This window comes from Balaenoptera musculus, chromosome 1 (assembly GCF_009873245.2).
Source record: "Balaenoptera musculus isolate JJ_BM4_2016_0621 chromosome 1, mBalMus1.pri.v3, whole genome shotgun sequence".
Lineage (NCBI taxonomy): Eukaryota > Metazoa > Chordata > Mammalia > Artiodactyla > Balaenopteridae > Balaenoptera > Balaenoptera musculus.
Window position 1 is genome coordinate 128,803,774 of NC_045785.1, and position 21,598 is coordinate 128,825,371.

Here is a 21,598-nt window from a genome sequence, read left to right on the forward strand (position 1 = left end):
GTACATTCACAGTTAGCATTATGAGCATAAGATTCTAAAATGATCATTCAACAAGGGAAGAAAAAAGCAGGATCCAAAAATGGGAAATTAGTTGTCCAAGGTCCCTTGGCTAGTTAGTGACTGAGTCAAAATTAGAATTCTAATCTCCTGACTTTTCATTTCCACAAAACTCCACTGTTTTCGGAGAAAGGTTAATTATCCCTTTGAAGGAATGATTGACATGGGACACACATACTTTGACGGGTGGCAGCTGGGGGAGTGAGTCTAGTGGATGGCAGAAATGTCCCTGTGTGGCTGGAGGAGGCCAGCATGGGAAGAGCAGGCCACGTGTATCCACAGGGAGTGGGCGCCTGTGAGGAGGGGCCGTAACACCAAAGACAACCAACCCACAAAACAAGCTTTGGCTTGGAATGTGTACGTCCAGAAGAAATATAGTCAGAAATTCCAAACTTAAAAAAGTAAACATACATTTTCTTAAATATTATCTATATCCATAAACATTTACTTAGAATAAGTAATACTGAATAACTTTGACTTTGAGAACATAGTCAATAACAAAGAAGTACACACGCGCACACACACACGTTTAAATCCTCTGAGTAGTCAAGACGAGTCTCATAGAATATCTTGCTCAGAACAATTCACGTAGGGGAGTTCCCTGGCGGTCCAGTGGTTAGGACTTGGCACTTTCACTGCCCTGGGCCAGGAACTAAGATCCCGCAAGCCGGCTTGGGGAAGGGGGGGTGGGGCCAATTCATGTAAAGCATTTAGCCTAACGCTTGGTCTACAGCAGGCCCTCCATAGATGTTTACCTAGGATTATAACAATTATGTGAGTGCCTGGGCAGCCACTCAGAGTTTGGTTACTCTTACCTTATGCACAGTTTCTTTTATTTAGCTTCTTTTTATTTAGCATTTTGATTTAGCTTCTGCCTGTAACAGATTAAAACTGAGTGGTGGGAATATAGTTGGAGACAGACAGGCACTTAATTGGAGATGGAAAATAATTGTATCAAACAGACAAGAAAAAAATCCAAATGTAATTGAGACCATTTAGCGTAGGGCCAAACTGCCTTCTACCTTTCTGGAGACCCTGAAGATATCACTGTAGCGCACCACAGTACAACTACTATGATGACCCAGAATCATCCAGAAATATTCTATGATATGTCACACACTCTATTTAAAATTGCAGGGAAACACTTGCTACCATTCTAAAAAGTTTTTATAAAAAAATTCAAATTTGTAAAAGTTTTGACACAGAAAACTTACAAATCATCTGGAAATTAAGAAAAATCACATTTGTCCACAATGCCATAAGCCATATACATTAAGTGGGATATTTAAACTAAACATTAGGTGATCTTATTCTCTTGAAAGCCTTGGTATTGGCTGATTATTGGTCCTTCTCGCCTCAACTATCAATGTGAGATCATATGTGATATTATGGTGTTTCTAGACAGAGATCATTATTTTCCATAAGATGTAATAGCGTCTCAATGTCTTTTGACATAAAGTTGCAACTGATCATAGAATTGCTTCATTTTTTTTGAAACTAACAAGGTGGTCCATGAGTACAAGGTGTGGGGCTGAGTATACAGCATAAGCAGGAGGATGGGCATGTGCTACTTCGCCTCTCTGTGGCAAAGAATGTGATTTCCTTCCCAGACAATTTAAATTCCCACTGACTGTTATCCTGAGAGGTCCAGTTTCACTGCTCTCCTGAGTGATAAAGATAACCCTCACAATAAATTATCTCACTCTCCCAGTTCAGAAAAATCTCTCTCAGTTTTCCTTAAGTCACTGATTAGATTTTTCACAGCATCACATCCCCGAGATGGTTCTTTGAAGGGAAATTTCTATCAAGAACATTTGGAGGCTGGGAAAGCAAAATGGAGAAAAAAGAAAGAAAAAAGCACAGAGTATTCCTTAGCCAGCTATCTTCATCAAGTCCTGACAGCTGTTCACAAGTTGATTTTCCTTTTGAACTCCGCCACATGAGAGAGGTATTTAGGCAATATGCAAACTTCAACCAATTTCATCTTGAAGAGGCACCTTTGGCTGCCAGGGGTCAATCCACCACCTTTGGCAGATTCATAAACCGCCTCCTTGGTCTTCTTCATTTTGACAATGCCAGATGTCAAATATCCAGCAAATGGTAGTCAAGTGTCTTTTTCAGTAATGAAAGTGTATTACAACAATTTCCTGATCAATAGAAACAACATCCTGAGGAAGAGGCACCTATTTTCCTCACTCTCTCGGAGGTGCCTAACAGGCTTGAGGCAATCCTGAGGGATGAGGGCTAGGTGATTTAGAAGATATAAGGATAAATACATAAAGTTAATTGTTACATAAAATAAAGCTTTAACTATCCCTGAGTGGGGGACGGAGTGATCTTCTGGTCACATCTCAAGTGGCCATATATGAGGGCTGAGCTGGGATGACTCCTCCACTCCCAAGGAAGAATCTGTGTCCTGTCCACCCGCAGTTTGGCATTCATGTTGGTGCTTGGCTTAGGTGCAGCCATCAGGTCCTCAGTAGACACAGAATCCACCAGGATTTTGATGAATGAGAATCAATTCCCCACCATTCACCTGAATGTCTTCGCAGGAGGCACTGTGAGTGGTCACATTCAGGTAGACTTTGTCCTTGAAAGCCAGATTGGCCACTGTGACAGAGTCAACAAACGTGACCTTGCTCAGGGAGAAGAGGGGTTCCCGACCCTTCCGGTACTGAAGCCTGAGGCTGAGCTCCTGAGAGAAGTAGCCCTTCAGGGAGATGAGATAAAACCCATCACAGTTGATGATGATTGAGTTGTTTTGCACCTTCATGGTTCCATCCTTGTTTGGGGATGTGATGATGAAACCATTCTCATTTTCACACTCTAAGGAGGGTAGGGTAAAAAAAAAAAAAAAGATTCCTTAGCTCAGCGTTGGGCAACAGCCTTCCAATATGTCTAGAAACACATGAAGAGAAAGAGATAGGGAGAGATTTTGAGAAGAACGAAAGGAAGAAAATACTGTTTTTCTCCATGAGGGTTGGAATCTGCTTTCCCTGTGGAATGGATGAGGCAAAGCTAATACTAGTAGCCAAGAGAGTTACAGATGGGGCTGGGGTTCAAGAGCAGAGAGATTATAGCAACTGGCAGTTATCACAACATACCTGTGGCAGGACATGGAGCCTCAAGGTTTCCCTGATTTTTCAAAACCAGGAGGGATTGGCAATTCGGTGCTTCCTTTCTTGCTCAATGGATAGACTAGGGCAAAGGGTGGTGGAAGTGCCCCTTGCCCGGGTCCTGCACACGCCCTCCATGCAAAGCAATTGCTTTTAACTCTTCTCTATCCTCTCTCCACTTGATCATGAAATGAAAATTTTTCACATGCCCCGGGCACTAGACCTACCAACAGCATGTGTTACTGGCCTTTGCCAACAGTCACTTAAGCTTAGTTATGCTGTGATACTAAGTAAAGCTTAGTAATGTCCATGGGCTCAGATTCTGCTCATTAAGATGCAGGTAGAAGAGCTCAAGAACATAGACCTACTTCTCCCTTCTACCTTTTTATTGTTAGTTTTTCCTGGAAGGTGCCTTGGGAATAGTGGTTGCCACAGGAGAAAGAAAAGGAAGAGCAGGAGGACACAGAATGATGGATTTCATAGCTTTGTGTGGGGCCATTTCAAGTGTAAATCAAAAAACCAAATTCCTTTTATTTCTACGGTAGCCTCAATATCATCCTGGATGGTCAAGCAACCACATCTCAAACTCCCCACTCTGCCCCATGTCCCCTCAGTGATAGGAAAGAATAGGTACTTTACTGAAATGTGCACTGCTGGGCACATTTCAGTAATTCTTGCTTTGTATCAAGTCCATGGGAAATACTCTGAATTGAAAAGAAGGATTACTTATAGAAGGCAAGATATACTTTCCTTTAGCGCAGGAGGACTTAACAAATGAATATCCATACAGAAACCACTGGTGGTTGTTCTAGTATTAATCATGGATCCAAATACTGCTCTCCAGGTAAAGTATCACCTTGACTTCAAGTCCCCCAACTCTCATTAAGGTAAAATCCCATCCTATAATAGAATTACTGGGGAATGACACGTCTTACAGTCAGACAAACTTGTAAGAAGTAAAGCCTCAGTTTTCTTACCTAAAAAATGAGAATAATTCCTACTCAAAGGGTTCCTGGGAAGATTAAGTGAGGAATATGAAGTAACACAGTGACAAGCACATATTTGGTAACTAATTACTCCCCTTTTCTTCTTTATACACCTTCTTTGTCCCTAATGAAAACAATATGCAGCCTCCAACAATTTCAGGATTTAATGTTTCCCTAAGAAAAGAGAGAGATCTTGCGTTCTGGGAAAAATTAAGAGGCTGGAGAGAAGATTCTTTTAAAAATATGAATCAATTAAACTTTTGACAATACTTACTGGTAAACTGTACTCTGATACTTTGGATTGGAGGGTATTGAGATGGCACCTAAAGGAGGAAAAAGTATATATTTTTAAGAAAAAAATGAACAAATGGAATTCATATCCTGTGAAGCAGAAATGCAGTAAAGGGAATGCCTGTAAAGGGAATGACTTGACAAGAGATTTGTTTTTTTCTATGTAGATTAGACCCAGCCTTCCTGCCTGCCCCCTTTGCCTTTCTATGACATCTCCTAAGGTAAGTTAGGAGTCTTCTGCTATTTTGTGCAAGCATCTAAGTAAGATCTGTCCTCATTTGCCAAACTCTTCCTTGGTATATTGTTTTGGCTCACTAAGCCCCAATTTCCCATTCTGGATAACAGAGCACTTAACAGTCATCTTCTTAAGAAACCCACCCAGTCATAGAGATCCTTCATGGACAAGGCTGTGACCAATCAATCCTTCATGGCCACAGACTCCCAGAATGCACTGGGAGTGAATTCTGAAAGCTTCCTGACTGCTCGCTCTTTCACTGGAAAACAGGAGTAAGTGTCCTATTTTCAGGGCATACAGGCAATAAAAACTGTTCTAATCCTTCAGAGATGAGTAGATCTGCGTGTAGCATTTTTTAATGTTTGGTCTTTCCCTACTCTTTTACCATGTGAAAAATCTAACCTGAACCAAGTGAGTACTCAAAAGCAAGAAAGCAGTAAAACAATGAAGAAAGGAAAGCTAATAAATAAAACGTCTGTGGAAATTTGGTGGTTAAAAGAACAAAGAAGTTCAATATGGAGCAAACTCCAAAATATTAATATATTAAGTGAAAAAAGCAAAAGCAAAGGGCAGAATCATGTATAAAGTACATTACCATTTGTGTCAAAAAATAATGATAATGTTTGTGTGGGCACTGAATTTATCTGACAGAATATAATGTTGCCTCTGGGGAAAGGAACCAGAAGCCTGAGGACAGGAGTGGGAGGGACCCTTACTTTCCATGGTTTACTTTTTTATATTTTATAAATTTTGTATTACCTACTAAAAAAGGAAATAGAAAACAACAACAACAACAAAAACCCACCACCTACTGCACTTGCCAAGGACAAGAGCTCCTCCCACCAGGCTATTTTTGGCAAGATGTCCTGATCAAAGGTGTGGGGAGGAATTTGTTTTCATACTCTGGGGTGTGGAATCCCTGCTTTCCACTTTCCTGGCACACTCATAGCAGCAGTCAAACAGATTCCACTGGGGCCTGCCCACGCAGATGAAGAATCCCCTACTTCCCTTGTACATAAAATCATAAGCCTCACCAAGCTTAAACCAACAGGCAGTGTAGGAAGAAGGAGAGCCTTTCTGAGCCCTGCCAGTGCCTGGGCCCCTGGAGCGATATTAGTCAGCAGTGAGCACATGGAGAGGTGTTGACCTGGGGAGACTTTGACAGTCTTCAGCGCTCTCCCCTCTGCGGACTGTTTGTGAGGCTGGATTGGTGTCCTTCATGCTTAAAGCAATGTTCTGGAAGAAGGCCTCTCAAAAGGCATATTACCCGATCATGATCACCGTAATCCCCTGGGTAAATGAATACCCCCCACTGCCTTCTGGGCAGGTTGGTCCCAGCCTGAATGGCCACCTTGTTAAAGTCAGAAGCAGCCTGCACAGTCGTGCAAAGAGCACAGGGCTCAGCATGCAGCAACCTGGTCCTAACGCCAGCCAGGCAAGTATGGTGTCATCTTAGGCAAGTTTCATAACTTCTCTAGGCATCAGTTTTCTCATCTTTAAAAATCCCTCAAAGATCACAGACATCCCTTTCAGCACTAACTGTTCATGATTTAAATTTTAAAAGTTGCAACTCTAAGTCAATTTTAATAAAAGAGAAAAATAGGAAGCTTCCTCATCCCAAATTTGCATAAAGTTCTCTGACCTAAAAGCTCTCGTGGTTTGATTATTTGACTGACTTTGCAAAATCTCCTAAAGGTTCCTGCAAATAAAAGAAATTTCCCGGTGTTCTAAAATACTGTGATGACTAAGTAGGGGCAGTAATGACCAAGAGGACATTCTGAGACCAAGATGCTGAGAGGCAGCAAGGAAAGCACACGTGACTTCCTCTTTCAGGTAGATGCAAATGCAACTCCAGATTCGGGCTTCCTTTCCTTCTCCTGAAGGTCACCCAGTATTAGAAATTTGCATATTCTCACAAGTTTCTTCCTAGCATCAACACCACCAAGCCTAGGCAATGTTGTGAAATAAGACAGTGTTTCCTCTTGCTCCATGCCCTTCTATAACTTTTCCCTTCATCTTCCATACCTGATCACCTCATGCTGACTACCCCACTGCCCAGAAATGCCCTCACAGTGCCCAATTCAAGACCTTCCATCACCTGGCGCCAACCTCCTTGTCAAGCATCACTGCTACACATATCCTTGCTGGAGCCAACCATTTCCTCTAAGCTCTTTGCCCTTGAATAGAGCCTGGCAGGACAAAACAGAGGGCATAGGCTTGGGAGTCAGATTCAGTTCAAATTGTGACCTCTCTAGTTTTGTGAATTTGGAAATGTTGTATACCATTTCTGAGCTTTAGCTTTCATGTCTGTGAAAATAAGGCATAATATTATTATTGGAATGTTCCAGGAGATGACTGTAAAGCTTAAATCAGTTAACATATGTGAAAGTACCGAGGAGTTTGCCTGGCACATGGTAAGCATTTGAAAAATACTTGCTTCCTTTTTTCTCTCCACCAAGAATGGCCCTCCATCTATGTCGACCCATCAAAATATCACCACCTTCAAGGCCTAAATCAAATCCCTGATTTTTGGTCTCCCACAGCAAGTACTTAAAAACCACTCTATTCACATGGATGTTTATAATAGCTTGGTTTATTATTGCTAAAACTTGCCAAGCAAAAGCAATCAAGATATCCTTCAGTAGGCTGAATGGATAAATAAACTGCGATACATCCAGACAATGGAATATCATTCAGTGCTAAAAGGAAATGAGCTTTTCAAGCCATGGAAAGACATGGTGGCACCTTAAATGCATATTACCAAATGAAAGAAGACAATCTGAAAAGACTATATACTGTATGATTCCAATTATGTGACATTCTGAAAAAGGCAAAACTATAGAGACAGTTAAAGATCAGCAGTTGCCAGGGGTGAGGGAGGAGGGAGAGATAAACAGGTGAAGTGCAGAAGATTTTGAGTACTGAAACTATTCTGCATGATACTCTAATGGTGGGTACATGTTATTGTTCATTTGTTAAAATCCATAAAATGTACAATACCAAGAGTGAACCCTGATGTAAAAAAAATTTTTAAATCACTCTATTGACCTTCATTCTACCACCATGGGATACATGTCTCATCTCCTCTACAAGACTACTTAGCTGTGTGCTCTTGGGAAAATGGCATTACCTTGCTGATTTTTAGTTTCTTCATCCGTAAAATGGAAATAGTAAAATCTATATCTCAGAGGGTTGTTGTGAAGATTGAATGAGATAATGTATCTAAATTTTAAGTACCTGACCTGGAACATTGTAAGGAGTTGATAAATGTCAGCTATTATTCTTGGATACCCATGAGAGATAAGATCCATGTCATGTTCTTAATTTAGTCTATATAATACTATTTTAGCTTTATATATGACTACAGAATGAAGGAATTAATGAAAAACGAAGTCCAACAAAATTCCTAAAATATCCCTCTGGCTCTCTGTAGCCCAGAGAAACAATACAAAAAGAATCCTGGCTTCATAAGAAAGGTTACCAGAAAACAATCAGAAAATATTAATTTTACCCACATGCACAAATATGGTCCTTTTCATATCAAGAAAATCAAAATCCTCATACCTTCTCCAGATACTAAAAGAAAATGGAATATATCAAAGGTCCCAGAGAGCTTTCATGTAAGGACAAGCTATACAATGAGGCTTCTTCAATATGCAAAGTCTGAAGAGCCAGTACCATCCTCAAAGGGGAAGAGAAACTCCTGTAAGTCTACACACCAGAATCAAAGCACAGTCCTGAAGTTTGAATGAGATGGTTTCAGAAGCATGAGTATAAAAGAAGTCATCTTCTAACTGAACATTGTATTTTACAGATGAAGAAACTGAGGCCTACAGAAGTAAAGGGATTCAACTCCTGTCCCCCAATCCAGTACAACTTTCATTATACCAAAACACAGTTTTCTTTCTCCCCATGCAAATTTAAAGTGTGGAGAAATTTCTTTGAAGACTTTATTAATATTCCATTCCTTGTGTCCACTTCGGTGCCAACTTGGAGGAAAGAAGAAGTTGCCACACACACAGCAGATGGGCAGGGTGGTGGTCTCACGATGACCTCCTCATAAAAGTACATAGGGAGAGCCAAAAGTTCAGGCTTCCCTCCTGGGTTTGAGGGCTGTCATAAGTAGAACCAAGAAAACAGAGTACGCAGTAGGCAGCTGATATATGGGCTATTTGATCAACTGACTGAATAATGCACATGTCCTGTCTAGGAGCAGCTGATGATGTGACAAAAGGTCAGCTGTCCCACTGTTCTCAAACTCTAATGTACATTTGAATCCCCTGGAAAATCTGTAAAAATGTGTAGATGGCCAGTCTATTCATAAAGATTCTGATTCAAAAGGTCTAGGTGGACTCAGTAAACTGCATTTTGACAAGCACCCAAGGTTCAGGATTTAAGAATTACCACACTCAACTGTGAACTCCTGAAGGCCCAAATCCAGAAAATGTATATTCGACCATATGCCCTTGGCAAAAAGCATGCCTGTCCCAAAGCTGGTGCTCAAAGGATGTTTGCTCTACTGTAAGCACTATTCAATAGTTGATTGAATAGTTATATGATTGCCATGTTATTGCTGATTTGAAACAGCATCAACAATTACTGAGTACCTGCTATACGGCAGGCATTACATTCAACTCTAAGAACACAAAGGGAAAGAAGACACAATCTTTATTTTTGACAAACTTGTATGTCAACTGGGGAAACAGCTCCTCTACAAAAAAACCTTTGGTAAGCATCAACAGGCAATGTATGCCACAAGGTTCCAGAGAACAGAAAAATCATTGCAGGCTTTGGCCACTCAAGTAGGAAAGACATGGTCTTAGGCCTTGAAAGCGAAAGAGGACCCAGATAATCCAAAGGCATTATATGGAAGAAAGGTCTAGAAGTGAGACCATTCTTGGTATATTCAAGAAAAACAATAAAAACTTATTGAGAACTTACAACATGCCATGCACTGCATTACTCTTTCTCAATTTCATTACCTTTTTTGCTATTCAAAATAACACTGTTAAGTAGAAATAGTAATTACCCATGTTTTACAGATAGAAAAATGAGAATCAGTGCTGTTAAGAACTTGCTCAGGAAGAAACAAGTATTAACTTGAGTGTGATTGAACTCCAAGTTCATGGTAACATCCTTTCTCTTTATCCTACTCTATTTTAGAGTAAAAAACCCCTATGAAAGCATTTGTCTGAGGGTTCAAAATTAATTTGAATTATTTTAATTGTCAACACTGAGTAAGATTAAAACATTAGGTTTTAGATAGTTGTCAAAATATTCAGATATATCTCAAAATATCTAGACATTCTCCAGGAAAGAGCTCCTCAGTCAATCCTACAAGGTTGTTTGTGTAGTACAGATTGGCAAAGCCGTTAGCTGGGCTCTGATTAGATGCAAATGTCCTGATAAGGGGCAGCAGGACAAGTACAAAGTAGGCAGCAAGCAGGCGATGCAAAGAAGAGTCAGAATTATGTCCTTTCCTGGCCTCTCTCAGCACCTGGAGCACTGAACTGTCTGAGAACACAGATGGAAAATGTCTGATATCTAGCATTTACCCAGCAGCCTGTACCATGTTCCCAAAAAGGTGATGCTTGCTTCATGAGCTCATCTTTGGAATGTGTGAGTTTCTAATTCTGACTCACTGGGATGTGGCATGAGGCTGCCAACCTTATACTCATGTGGCATTTGTCCTGGAGGGGGATGTATCTGTGGCAGGAGGGAATGATACTCATCAAATATGAAACCAGGAAGTGGGCTCTGCATTCACTATGTGGGCCTTGCCCTTCCTCACTTGATATCAGTCAAGATCCTAGGTGGGAGTGGGATGGGATGTGAGTCAGTGGAGGCTGGCGGGGAAACAGATCTGTGATAGGGACTCTGTGGTTCACCCTGCAACCTCCACTGGGATGTGAATGTCTCCTCCCCCAACACTGGGCTTCACATCAATCAGAGGAGACCTGAGAGGTCATGAAAGCACAGCCTCGCAAGCTCTCAGGGTGTGTCTCAACGAGCCTCTTAAGAGGAAGATGGAATTTTCTATATTTACCCATTACAGTGGGCTGGGAAGGTAGACTCTCACCCTGGTGGACTTAGTGTGTACTCAGCGGAAACTCCCTTACAAAGGGAAGGGCCCACACTTCGGATCAGGGAAGTTCAGAACCCCACTCAGAGAAAGGAATAGGAAGAATGGGCAAAAACTGATTCTTTGGCCAAAGAGTCTTCCATAATCAGAAAACTTTATCCCCAAAGTTACATTTCTTAGAGATGAAGATGTGTGACTTTGAAAATCTTGATGAATAAAGAGTCTACTGAGATTTAATGAATACAAAGAAAAGCCATTTTAACTGTCATTCAAGACTCTCTCTTTCTCCATCCCCACCCTTCACCATGGCTGCCAGCACCTTTTTGCTGTAATCTCTCTCTTAACTTTTACTCTCCTCTCTACTACACAGGCCCTGTGATATCCTAATATAGCCTCCTTTCTCTAAACACTTCCACTTTTCTTGTCAAATTTACTTAGTAATGGCAAGTCTCTACTAACTGACCCTCTCCCCTCTATCTCAGAGAACAGGAACTGTGGTTTCACTGTCTCAAATGCTTAGCAAATTAGCAGATTCCTAAGAGGAATATCAGGTATTCAGGTAAACAACCAAATGAACCAAAAGCATCCATGTGACATGAACACACCTTCAAAATTTTGTGATTTGCAAAATTTTGCAACCAATTCTTTATATCCTCAAGGGGAAGATTTTCTTACATCTGGGTTCCCCTTTCCACATTTACTGGGGAAATCCTTAAAGTACACTGACAAAGGGGTCTGCCAAAACATTTCTAAGAACTCCTTTCCTGTCAGACAGAGAAAGACAAATACTGTATGATATCAGTTATATGTGGAATCTAAAAAATACAACAAACTGGTGACTATGACAAAAAAGAAACAGACTTACAGATTCAGAGAACAATCTACTGGTTACCAGTGGGGGAGAGGGAAGGCGGGATTGAAAGGTACAAACTACTATGTATAAAATAAGGATACATTGTACAATACAGGGAATATAGCCAACATTTTATAATAACTATAAATGGAATATAGTCTTTAAAAATTGTTCATCACTATGTTGTACACTTGAAACTTATATAATCTTGTACATTATATTACTTGTATAATCTTGTAATCAATTTTAAAAAATTAAATTGAAAAAAGAAATAACTCCTTTCCCCACCTTGGTGATCTCCAGCAAAACACCCTAGTCTCTAAGCAAATGGAAGGGTTGGTTTACAAGGTAGCCACTGCATTATCATAAATCTTACAATACCTTAAACATAATGGCATTCATAAATAAACCTTTGCTGAGCTAAGGTGGAAATTAGCCCTTTAGACTATGCCCTGACCTTGGCTAGTGGCTGCATAATCACATAATATCCGACACTGGCTTGAGCCAACACCATATGTGATTGCCCAAGGTTTTTTACATTGCCCCATTCATCCTTAAGTACAAAGGGGGTAGCAGAATTATTACAATCAATATCTTTCTACTTGAAGTCATTCATTCCCCATCTCATTTGCTATATAAAAAAGGAGGCACTATTGCCTTGGAAAGGCAACCTAATAGAATGGACAAGGCATTGGGCTGGGAATAGGAACACTTAGGTCAGGTCTTAGGCCAGAACAAGTCCTTTCCCTTTCTCAGTTTCTAATATCCTTATTTTTATGTCCATCCTCAGTTAAGATGGTGGAATAAGCACTGTGGAATGAGGACTAAGGACTTTTCCATACCAGAGATTAGGCAAATCACAGCATTCAAAAGAGAAATCCCAAATTATTGGTAGATAAGAAGACCTTTTGAATAGAAGACCTTTTCAACACAATAAACCCCTCAGCTGTAACAAAAGCAACAGTTTTTTCCCCCAAGTGGGTCCCTATGATGGTTAATAAACAATCAAGAATATCTTTTGTGTTGTTTATGCAATGAAGCTCTTAGCCTCATTTGCATGAGGCTAAATAATCCTTAACCTATATTCTGGTGTGAACTAAGATTGGTGACTGGTAAAAATTATCACCGAACAGCAGTGGAATGATGATGGTGGTGGTAACAATAATGACAATGACATTTTAAACTAAAGCCTTCCTGTTAAATAATGGAAGAGAAACGAAGCACCTAATGCAAAAATTAAAGTATACTCACTTTATAATCCCAATTGAGAAACTAGATATTGAAGCTAGGTAGATAGCCCTCTGTGAAACTTCTTACTGAAGAGCTGTACCCTACTTGGTTATCCAGTGCTTATCACACACTATGTTATTGCTTGACCATTTTCTTTCTCCACTAGATTGCAAACTCTGAGAGGGCAAGGAAGACCAAGTCTTGCTTACCATTATTTCCTCAACGTCTGAAAGGTAACTTATTTTCCATAGATCTTGTTAAATAAGTAAATTAATAAATGGTTGGTAGTGAGTTGAATAGTGTCCCTCCAAATTTATGTCCACCTAGAATCTCAGTATGTGACTTGATTAGGAAATAGGGTTTTTGCAGATGTAATTAGTTAACATGAGGTTAACTAGATTGGGGTGGGTCCTAAGTCTAATATGACTGGTGTCCTTAAAAGAAGAGGAGAGGACACACAGATACGCGCAGGGAAGATGGTCATGTGAACTTGGAGGCAGAGCTTGGGGTGATGCAACTACAAGCCAAGGAACACTAAGGATTGCTGGGAGTCACCAGAAGCTAGAAAGAGGCAAAGAAGGATCCTGAAGGATCCTTCCCTAGAGCCTTCAGAGGGAGCATGGCCCTGCTGACACTTTGTGGTACCCAAATTTGTGGTACCTTAAAAGGCAGCCCTAGGAAACTAATACATGGTTGAAAAGATATTTGCATATAGTGTGAAATCACACTTATAACATTAAAATAATTCTTTGAATCAGTCTGATAGAACTAGAAAGGTCCAGGGAGATTATATAGTCTAATCTCCTTATTGTTTTTTAAAAAAAGTACAGCTCGGAGTGAATAAATGACTGAGCTAGTGCCCAAATCCAAGTCCCCTTTCTCTTCTATGAATATATCACACATGGCAATGATTTGTTTCATTAAAATAACCTATGTTGTATTATGAGCTTGTTGAAGCTTCATTTGTTGTGTTATCTACATTTGTGTAAGTAGATTTAGATCCCTTTTTTAAAAGAATCTTGCTTCCCTTTATGCCAGGTTATAAATCTTTCCCCCAATTTTTCTTCAAAAGCAATTAATGTCAGAAAAGGAACCAAATTTTAAAACAGCCAGCCGAAATTCTTACGGCTTAGAGCCATGGCGTCTTGGCCAAGTGTAACGGAAAGAAACAGGACTAGAATTTAAACCTGGTCGTAATTTATAACCAGACCTTCCTATATTCACCTAGACAAGTCTCTATGCCTCAAACTTCCTCATTGTAAAACTGCACACAAATATCTGTCTGTCTTCCTCCGAGGTCATAGTGAAGAAGTGAGGACAAAAGTAGGGAAAAGATCACAAAACCAGAGATGGTTATTGCAAGTAGCACCAGGAGTGATGCCCCTCATCCTCCCGGAAAAGAGAGCTTTGAGTTCCCAGTCTTCATCAAACCACATACAGGGCCAGATTAAGATCTTTATGGGCCTTGAAAGTTAAAAACGTTAAGCACCCAACACACAGGTAACTCAAAATATATTTTACATTACTGAGCAGTAAAACATGTGTTTTACAACTTCTTTTATAACCCAGCAAAGTTTTTATAATTTCCCTTGATGACTATTTTGATGCTCGTTTATAATTTTTTGTAATGTTAATTGTCGTTTTCATCCTGATCTTTGCTTGACAGTTTCACTGGTTCTCTAGGGTTGTGCTGTGGCGACCTACAGGGCAGCCCAGCCTGAGGGTACATCATTTACACTCACTGGACACCCCCGCAGCTCCCCACCTATATAACATCTTGGGAGTGACGCTTTCTTACCATAAGCCCTTATTCAATTAGTATTGGAAGAATTAAAGTTTGGGTCTATTTGCCCATCTTTCTGTCCAAGTATGTTCTTAAATAGCATTTTCAATGTTATCAAAGCTAGACAAATTTATACAAATTAATAACACATCAAACTTGCACTTCAGAATGAAAGGTTTGCTGAAAAGAAAATAATGCATAATTATGCCCATCTTAGCTCCAACATTTCTAATATTTTGAACCAGACCACTCTTCTAAATATAATTTTCTGCCCTATTTGGCAACCAAGTCACTGGAGAATTGGATGAACTACATCAACGTAAAGGGAGATGGAACCAGCCTGGGCCATGTGTTCTAAGTGTGCCATTTTAGATCTCTGAACCACTTTCAGACACTAACTTGATAACATTTTATACCTTCATAAATTCTCCCCTTCATTTTTCCTTTGTTCACTAATACAGCCATGAGGTCTTAATTAGACATCTATATTCAAAAATGCTAGAATTATACCAAGGGGTTTTTTTTAGCCTTAAAAATTAGAGTAGGAAAGTCAAAGTCCATGAAGTTAAGGTTAACATTACCTATAATATGCTTTCTGAGATTTGAGTTTTGGAGTGTTTGTGTGTGTGTGTGTGTGTGTGTGTGTGTGTGTGTGTGTGCTATAAGGCAAACATTTTAGTGGTGGTATGCTTATGGAAGCATGTTCATGAATAATAATAATAATCTCAACATTTACAAAGCTCTGTAACACATTTGTTCCTCACAATAACCAAATTCCAATTTTTGGAAATGATTAAATTGACACTCGGAATTTGGGGGACTTTACCCAAAGTCACGAAGCTAAAAGACTGTACTGAACCAGAATATTCTAGTTCCTGGTCCAGTGTTCTCTCTCCTACACTTCAATGACTCACCTAAAATTTTGAGAAGATATGTCGTATTTCTGTATGAGGAAGTGTTTTAATGCCTTCATTTGGCTACAAACAAAATGCACAAGCCATAGGATGCTGGGGAATCCAATTTCATCCTAACACTACCACATATGCCATATATTTTATCTGTGACTGTGAGAAATAACCCTTCTACTTTGTTATTCAGTTGTATCTTTTCACTCCCTAAATAGGAATAACAACATTGTACATGGCTCCTCCAACCTAAGTGATTCCAGAAGATTAATGTTCATGAGCCATGAAAGGAGAACCCCTGAAGTGGGTGGGAAGCTGTGGGTTCTCTGAAAGTGAAGGGCACAGAAGTAATTTCCATTAAAAGAAATAGAATTGGAAGGGCATGGTGGTCAGCCCCTAGGCAAGGCTAGGTCTACTCAGGGCTAGTAGCTAGGAGGTGAGGTCAGAGAAAAGGAATAGGGCGGTTAGACTCCAAGGTCTATACCAAGAGCCCTTCTGCTTGCTTCCCATCTCTCCTCTGAGTGTGTATATTTGTTTCTATTCATGTGTACATATGTGACATTTTCCAGCATGATTCTTGTCCAAGCTATTCTGTCCTATTTTGAGTACTTGGGTCAGAACCCATATCTAAATTTTTCTTGTAGAAAATATCATCACTGTGTAAATAGTGAACAATATTAGGCCCTCTTGATATTGTTCATCCTCTTACACATGGATGAGCGCTTGGCTTCCTGAGAAAAGTGTTCTTAACTCCTCAGGAAATAAGAGTGGGTTCTCTTTAAAAGATATCCAAGAACTGTTAGTTTTACTGTGGTGCCCCCTAGTGCTATGTGAGACAAGACTCACTTTCTGTATTTGTCAATATGTAGACCACATAAGAGAAGTGAAATTTGGAGAAGCGACAATTTGGGTAATTTTTCCTGTATTTTCTTTTGCATAGAATGGAATGAAGTGTGTTCCCTTAGCATGAGTCACAGGACCCTTTGTGTCCTGCCCCCACTTAGATTTTCAGCTTCATCTTCCTCCACTTTCCCCAATGAACTCTCAACTCCAACCATTCTGAACAACTTGCTCTTTTACCTAGAAAGCCTTCTGCCCCTACCTACCCACCATCATCCTTCTTGTCTATTTAAAGAATTTCCACCCTTCTTCTAATAAGTGAAGCATTACCTCCTCCTCCGGCTTTTACCCTCCCTGAGTTTCTGTTTTCCTATCCGTAAGTGGACTATGTCTAATGTCTGCTCAAAAATCCAACAATTCTATACATTTGCAGTAGTACCTCCTTTAAGAGCCTCAAAATACTTAGTGACAAATCAGTTCAATACTTCAGATGTTTCTTTTTAGCTCCCATACAATTTCTTATAAAATGCAAATTCAATTATATTGAAAATTATTTCCATGTCTATCATAAAAAATTTCTTTAAAAACTTGTTAAATTACATGGGGACACATTTAACTTGAGCTAATCTGAGACAAGATTTTTTAATCAAAAATGCCTCTTTTTCTTCCTAAAGGATACAAAGTCCAAGTTATAGTCTGAAACTTCATCAAGAAACTGAATTCTAATTCTGGCCATCACTGATACAGAATTGGTCAGCTCTCTTTCCAAATGCCTCCACTTCTGTCTTTCCCAGGAGTAAAAGTGATAAGAATGTAAACTTTTAACTGTGGGTGGGATGTGCTGAAGAATTATCACTAAAAGCACATCTTTAAACTACTCTGATAAAGATGATACAAATCTTGGAAGAGCCCAGCTTCAATAGCTCTGAGACACATGGGTATAATCTGCAAAAGCTTCTCACCTTATAGATCAGCTTTTTTCTGCCATTGTTCCCAGGTGAAGTTATGGGGAAGCCTGGAAGCCTGATACTTTAAACGGCAGTCCCAATAAACATCCAAACAGCATGTATTGATTTTTGTGACTCAATTTTACAACTTGTATCATGGATATTCTTCTACAGCATCCACTTCTTTCCCTTTTCTAAATAAGGTATTTTGCTAATCCAGAATAAGTTACTTAGATAGGTACATGGTATATAAATAAATACAGATTACAAATATATGTGCCAATTTGATTTCCCTCAGTCCCTTATTAAGAACCAGGGTATCCAGAAGCTTAGACACAAAAATCTGTTTACTTAAATTGGTATTTCTCAGATCCTCATATCCATTTTATGACTATATATATATAAACTACATACCCACAGGATATTGATCTGGAAGAGACATTTCTTCATCATTTGATCCAACTGCCTCATGTTTCAGATGAGAAAATCAGGACCCAAAGAGGGAAGTGTATTATATAAGGAGTGGGTAAGGTCCATCTTTTTTTCTGACATTCAAAAACAAAAACTTCTGCTTTTCACATAATAAAACTTAACCAAGTGGTGAGAAAACAACGGTTACTAAATAAACTTGATTGAAGGGAAGGTTAACTGCCAAATGGAGTTTAACAGTTTCATATGTATTTTTTTACAGAGTCATCCATATAGGAAGATTTTTTATGAAGTTAAAAATTAAATCTAAGAAATAAGAAAAAAAAATCATGATTATTCTCCAAATATCTTTCTCCTACAATGAAAGAGATCCAATTTAACTAGGCAAATGATGAGCATTTCAGCTTTATTTCACCCCCTATACATATCACTCTAATATTATGTCTTATAAAAGTAGAGATTTGATTGGCATCACCACCTACCCCATCCTTCAACCAAAATTCCCAACAATCTTATCTATGAATTTAGAAAAGCTATCAGTCTATGTCCCTTCTTCAGCAGTTACTTTACACCCTTCTCTCTCAATCAATCTCTCTCTCTCTCACACACACACACACATATACACACACACAGACACACACTGCTGCCACCATGACTGATCAAGTTCTGGGGAGAACACACATGACTGTCCTTCCCCTTAACAAAGCTTATGAGATTAAATTTAAGGACACAACGTGCTGCCCTGGGTCTTATTAACAGTATAAGAAATTATGTTAGCTAAAACAGTCTAGCTAGAAGTAAGAAAAAAAGTTAAAGTTAATGTCAAGTTAAGAATTTCAAATATCTGTGCCCCAAAAAGTTCCGTATCCAGAGTATACAAGAACACGTTTGTTGAGCAAACAGCTCTAATGTACCTCCTCTATCTTTGTTTCCATTTCTGGACCAGGACCAGAGAAAGCTAATTCTCTCCCAAAGATCAGTTCCATGAATTCTAGTATCCTGGAAGCCAGCACTCAGCTTCCCTTCCAGGCTCTAGCTCAGAACTGCTGGGTGACTTGCTAGAAAGGACCCCTCTCCTCTGCATCCCTTGGGTACTGATAGTTCAGGGCCGGCCCCCGCCACCAGCTGGCTACACATCTGTATCTGTTTCGCCTTTTGCTCTCTCCTGCTCAGAGCCCTAGTGCAATTAATTGCTGAGCCTTGACTGGGGCCATATGTTCTGTCTTTTTATCATCCCACAGTGTAAGGAAATATGTAACGCTGTGGTTGTTTGAAAAAGCACTCTCAGGGCTCCCAGACCTGGTGAATAGACTCAGCTGTTCTATTTTGGGTTACTCTTTATTTTCTTCTCGGAAGAGCCTAATTCCGGTCTCTGTCTTGGGCATCCTGCCATGGACACTTTGCTCCTCCCCCCACACCCTCTCCCCAGATCGCCTACTCTAATTTCACCCAAAGCGTTCTGTGAAGAGAAGGAAACGTGTGGCATGATGAGGACAGGATGGGTGTGCTGTGGTGCTCGCTGGTCTGCAGGCTTGAGTATGACACCAGCTCCACTTCGGGAATTTGGGGACACCAGCACTCTATAGTACAGTGATCACAACCAAACTCCCACTAGCCTGTAGGTACTGAAAAACCCTATTTCCTGTAGGCGAAGACAAGCCCAGGCATCGTCTAGGACTCTGCTTACCTTATCCTGATCTAATTTGAGGTACCCAGTCTCTGACCTGGCTATCAGAAATAAAAGTTCCTGTTGTCTGACCTTTACCAGGGAGAGACTTTTCTAACACAGAGCATCCACCAGGGAAACAAGAACTATCAGACTAGCCCCAACAAGGGAACATGGGGACACTATTCATTTCTTTTCTTTTCAGTGGAATCTCCTGCAGTCAAGAACATCCTTAAAGGGCTAATAATGTTTGTAGATATGAATAAGTAAATAAGAAAAAATAATGTAAAAGGGACCATAATAAGGAGAAGGAAAAATGGAAAGAATATCTTCATTAAGTGGGGGAAATACTAAAATGATGGTCTTCCACTACATAATGTATTGGACAAAGTGATGTCTATAAGTTGTGATTGGTAGAGAAAGACTGTGAGAAACAATATCTGATCAAGTTACTTGGGTAAACGTTTGGCCATGCACACATACGGGCGTGAACACATATATCTCTGCCCTTAAAATACATAGGCTAGCTATTTAAAAGAACTTAATACTGATACATTTAGCATTCTTCAAAAAGCATATTACTTTGAGAGTCTGTGGGGTTTATGAATATGATAAGAAAGTATAATAATGTAAAGAGACTTTCTTATTTCCTTTTTACATTAATTCCCTGATCAGATGCTTACTAGCAGAATAGGTAAACCAAGTAGGTATATCAGTGACTCAAAGCTTCTAAGTGACAGCTCATAAAGGAATACCAGGATGCTTACATTGCAAAGAAAAAGAATAATCCAGAAGCAGTGCCCCTGCCCTATCTCCACTGTGCCCCACCACTGCCACTGATGAAAAAAAGGAAGGAAAAGAGAGACAAAAGGGTGTTTGACCACACTTTACGATCGCTGAGTGGAAAAGGGAAAAAAAAAAAAAACAATTTTGGTGTCAGATTATTTCCAAGTGACCATTTGCAGCTGTTGGAGCTGCCATCAGCCTGAGCTGGAGGAAAGGACATGCCAGTGGTGCATCTTACCTGAGCAGAGAAGTGCAGACAGATGTAGGTGAGACACAGGAGCAGCCCCAGCCCCTGAATTAGGGAGGACACCAGCAATAGCTTGTTCCTCAAGAATCTCCGTCCTGCTGCGTTTCCAACATGCTCATCCAGGGGTTGGACCCCTTCCATCTTCACAATCTGGATGCAGGGAAGATGAAAACTGTGACAGAAGGGAACCTGAGGGAGGACTGACCTCTTCCCCGCAAAGAAGGAGATGAAGCCAAAACAAGGTGTATCAATCAGAAAACACACAAAGGTCCCAGGACCAGAGACAAGAGGCGATTGAAAGAGCAGAGCGGACTCTCAGTTTTAATGCTGCAGCTTTTGCAGGCAGGCGGGGGAACTTCTCTGTGACTAATCTGAATTTCCCCTTTACTTTCTTTCTTTTTTTTCTCTGGGCTAACAGGGAGTTGTTTTTGTGGCATTCCAGTTCTGATTTGAGTGACTGTGAAATGACAGTCATAAAAGTGTGCTATTTTCTTAATTTCTCATTGCACCAGTAACCAAATTGTGGGTCACTTGATAAAGATAAAATTCATCATCCGTTGATGTAGGAGCTCATCTATCCCTTCTCCGAGGTGTCTTAAATCATAGAAGAGATTTAAGGAAAATGCTAGCCTTAAGTTCTTGTCTGCACTTTATTGGGTAACTAAGTACTGAACCCATTCAACAGATTCAGGGGAAAAAAGCAAACGAAGACCATTCTTCAAGTGAAAAAAAAAAGAAAATTTTAAAAGAGGATGGTGAATCACATAGAATAAAGGAGTAAGATCCTCTAGTTTTAGTCCATTGCGTTATAATAAACTAGCATACACTGAGCATCCACTATGTGTCAGGCACTGTGCTAGACAGCCCTAAAATCTTTTTCTCATTTAATTTTTGAGGCAAATTTAGTAAAGACTTACATGATTAATTTTAAGCATAGCAGGAAAGAAGCAGAAGAGTATCTTGACTTTTTCCCTTCCCTACACTATACATTTTCTCCATACATAAGTTTGCATGAATGAACAAATGAATAGCTTCAAATAAGCTTTGAAGGTTGTTCCTTTCTTTGAGGTCAGGGTAGACACAGAACTTGGAAAGTAAGAGTATTCTACCAATAGACACTACTTACCCTTCACCACTGAAATAAA

At 39.8% G+C, this 21,598-nt stretch overlaps 1 protein-coding gene across 1 annotated transcript; it reads right to left on the reverse strand.

Annotated features, from left to right (window-relative positions):
• Window positions 1-2,533: 2,533 nt before the first annotated feature.
• TNFSF4 (TNF superfamily member 4) lies at window positions 2,534-20,594 on the reverse strand. Its single transcript, XM_036827958.1, has 3 exons — window positions 20,445-20,594; window positions 4,434-4,482; window positions 2,534-2,883 (listed from the first exon to the last, which is right to left on the reverse strand). The coding sequence occupies exons 1-3, from the start codon at window positions 20,592-20,594 to the stop codon at window positions 2,534-2,536; spliced, it is 549 nt and encodes a 182-aa protein (XP_036683853.1).
• Window positions 20,595-21,598: the final 1,004 nt, after the last annotated feature.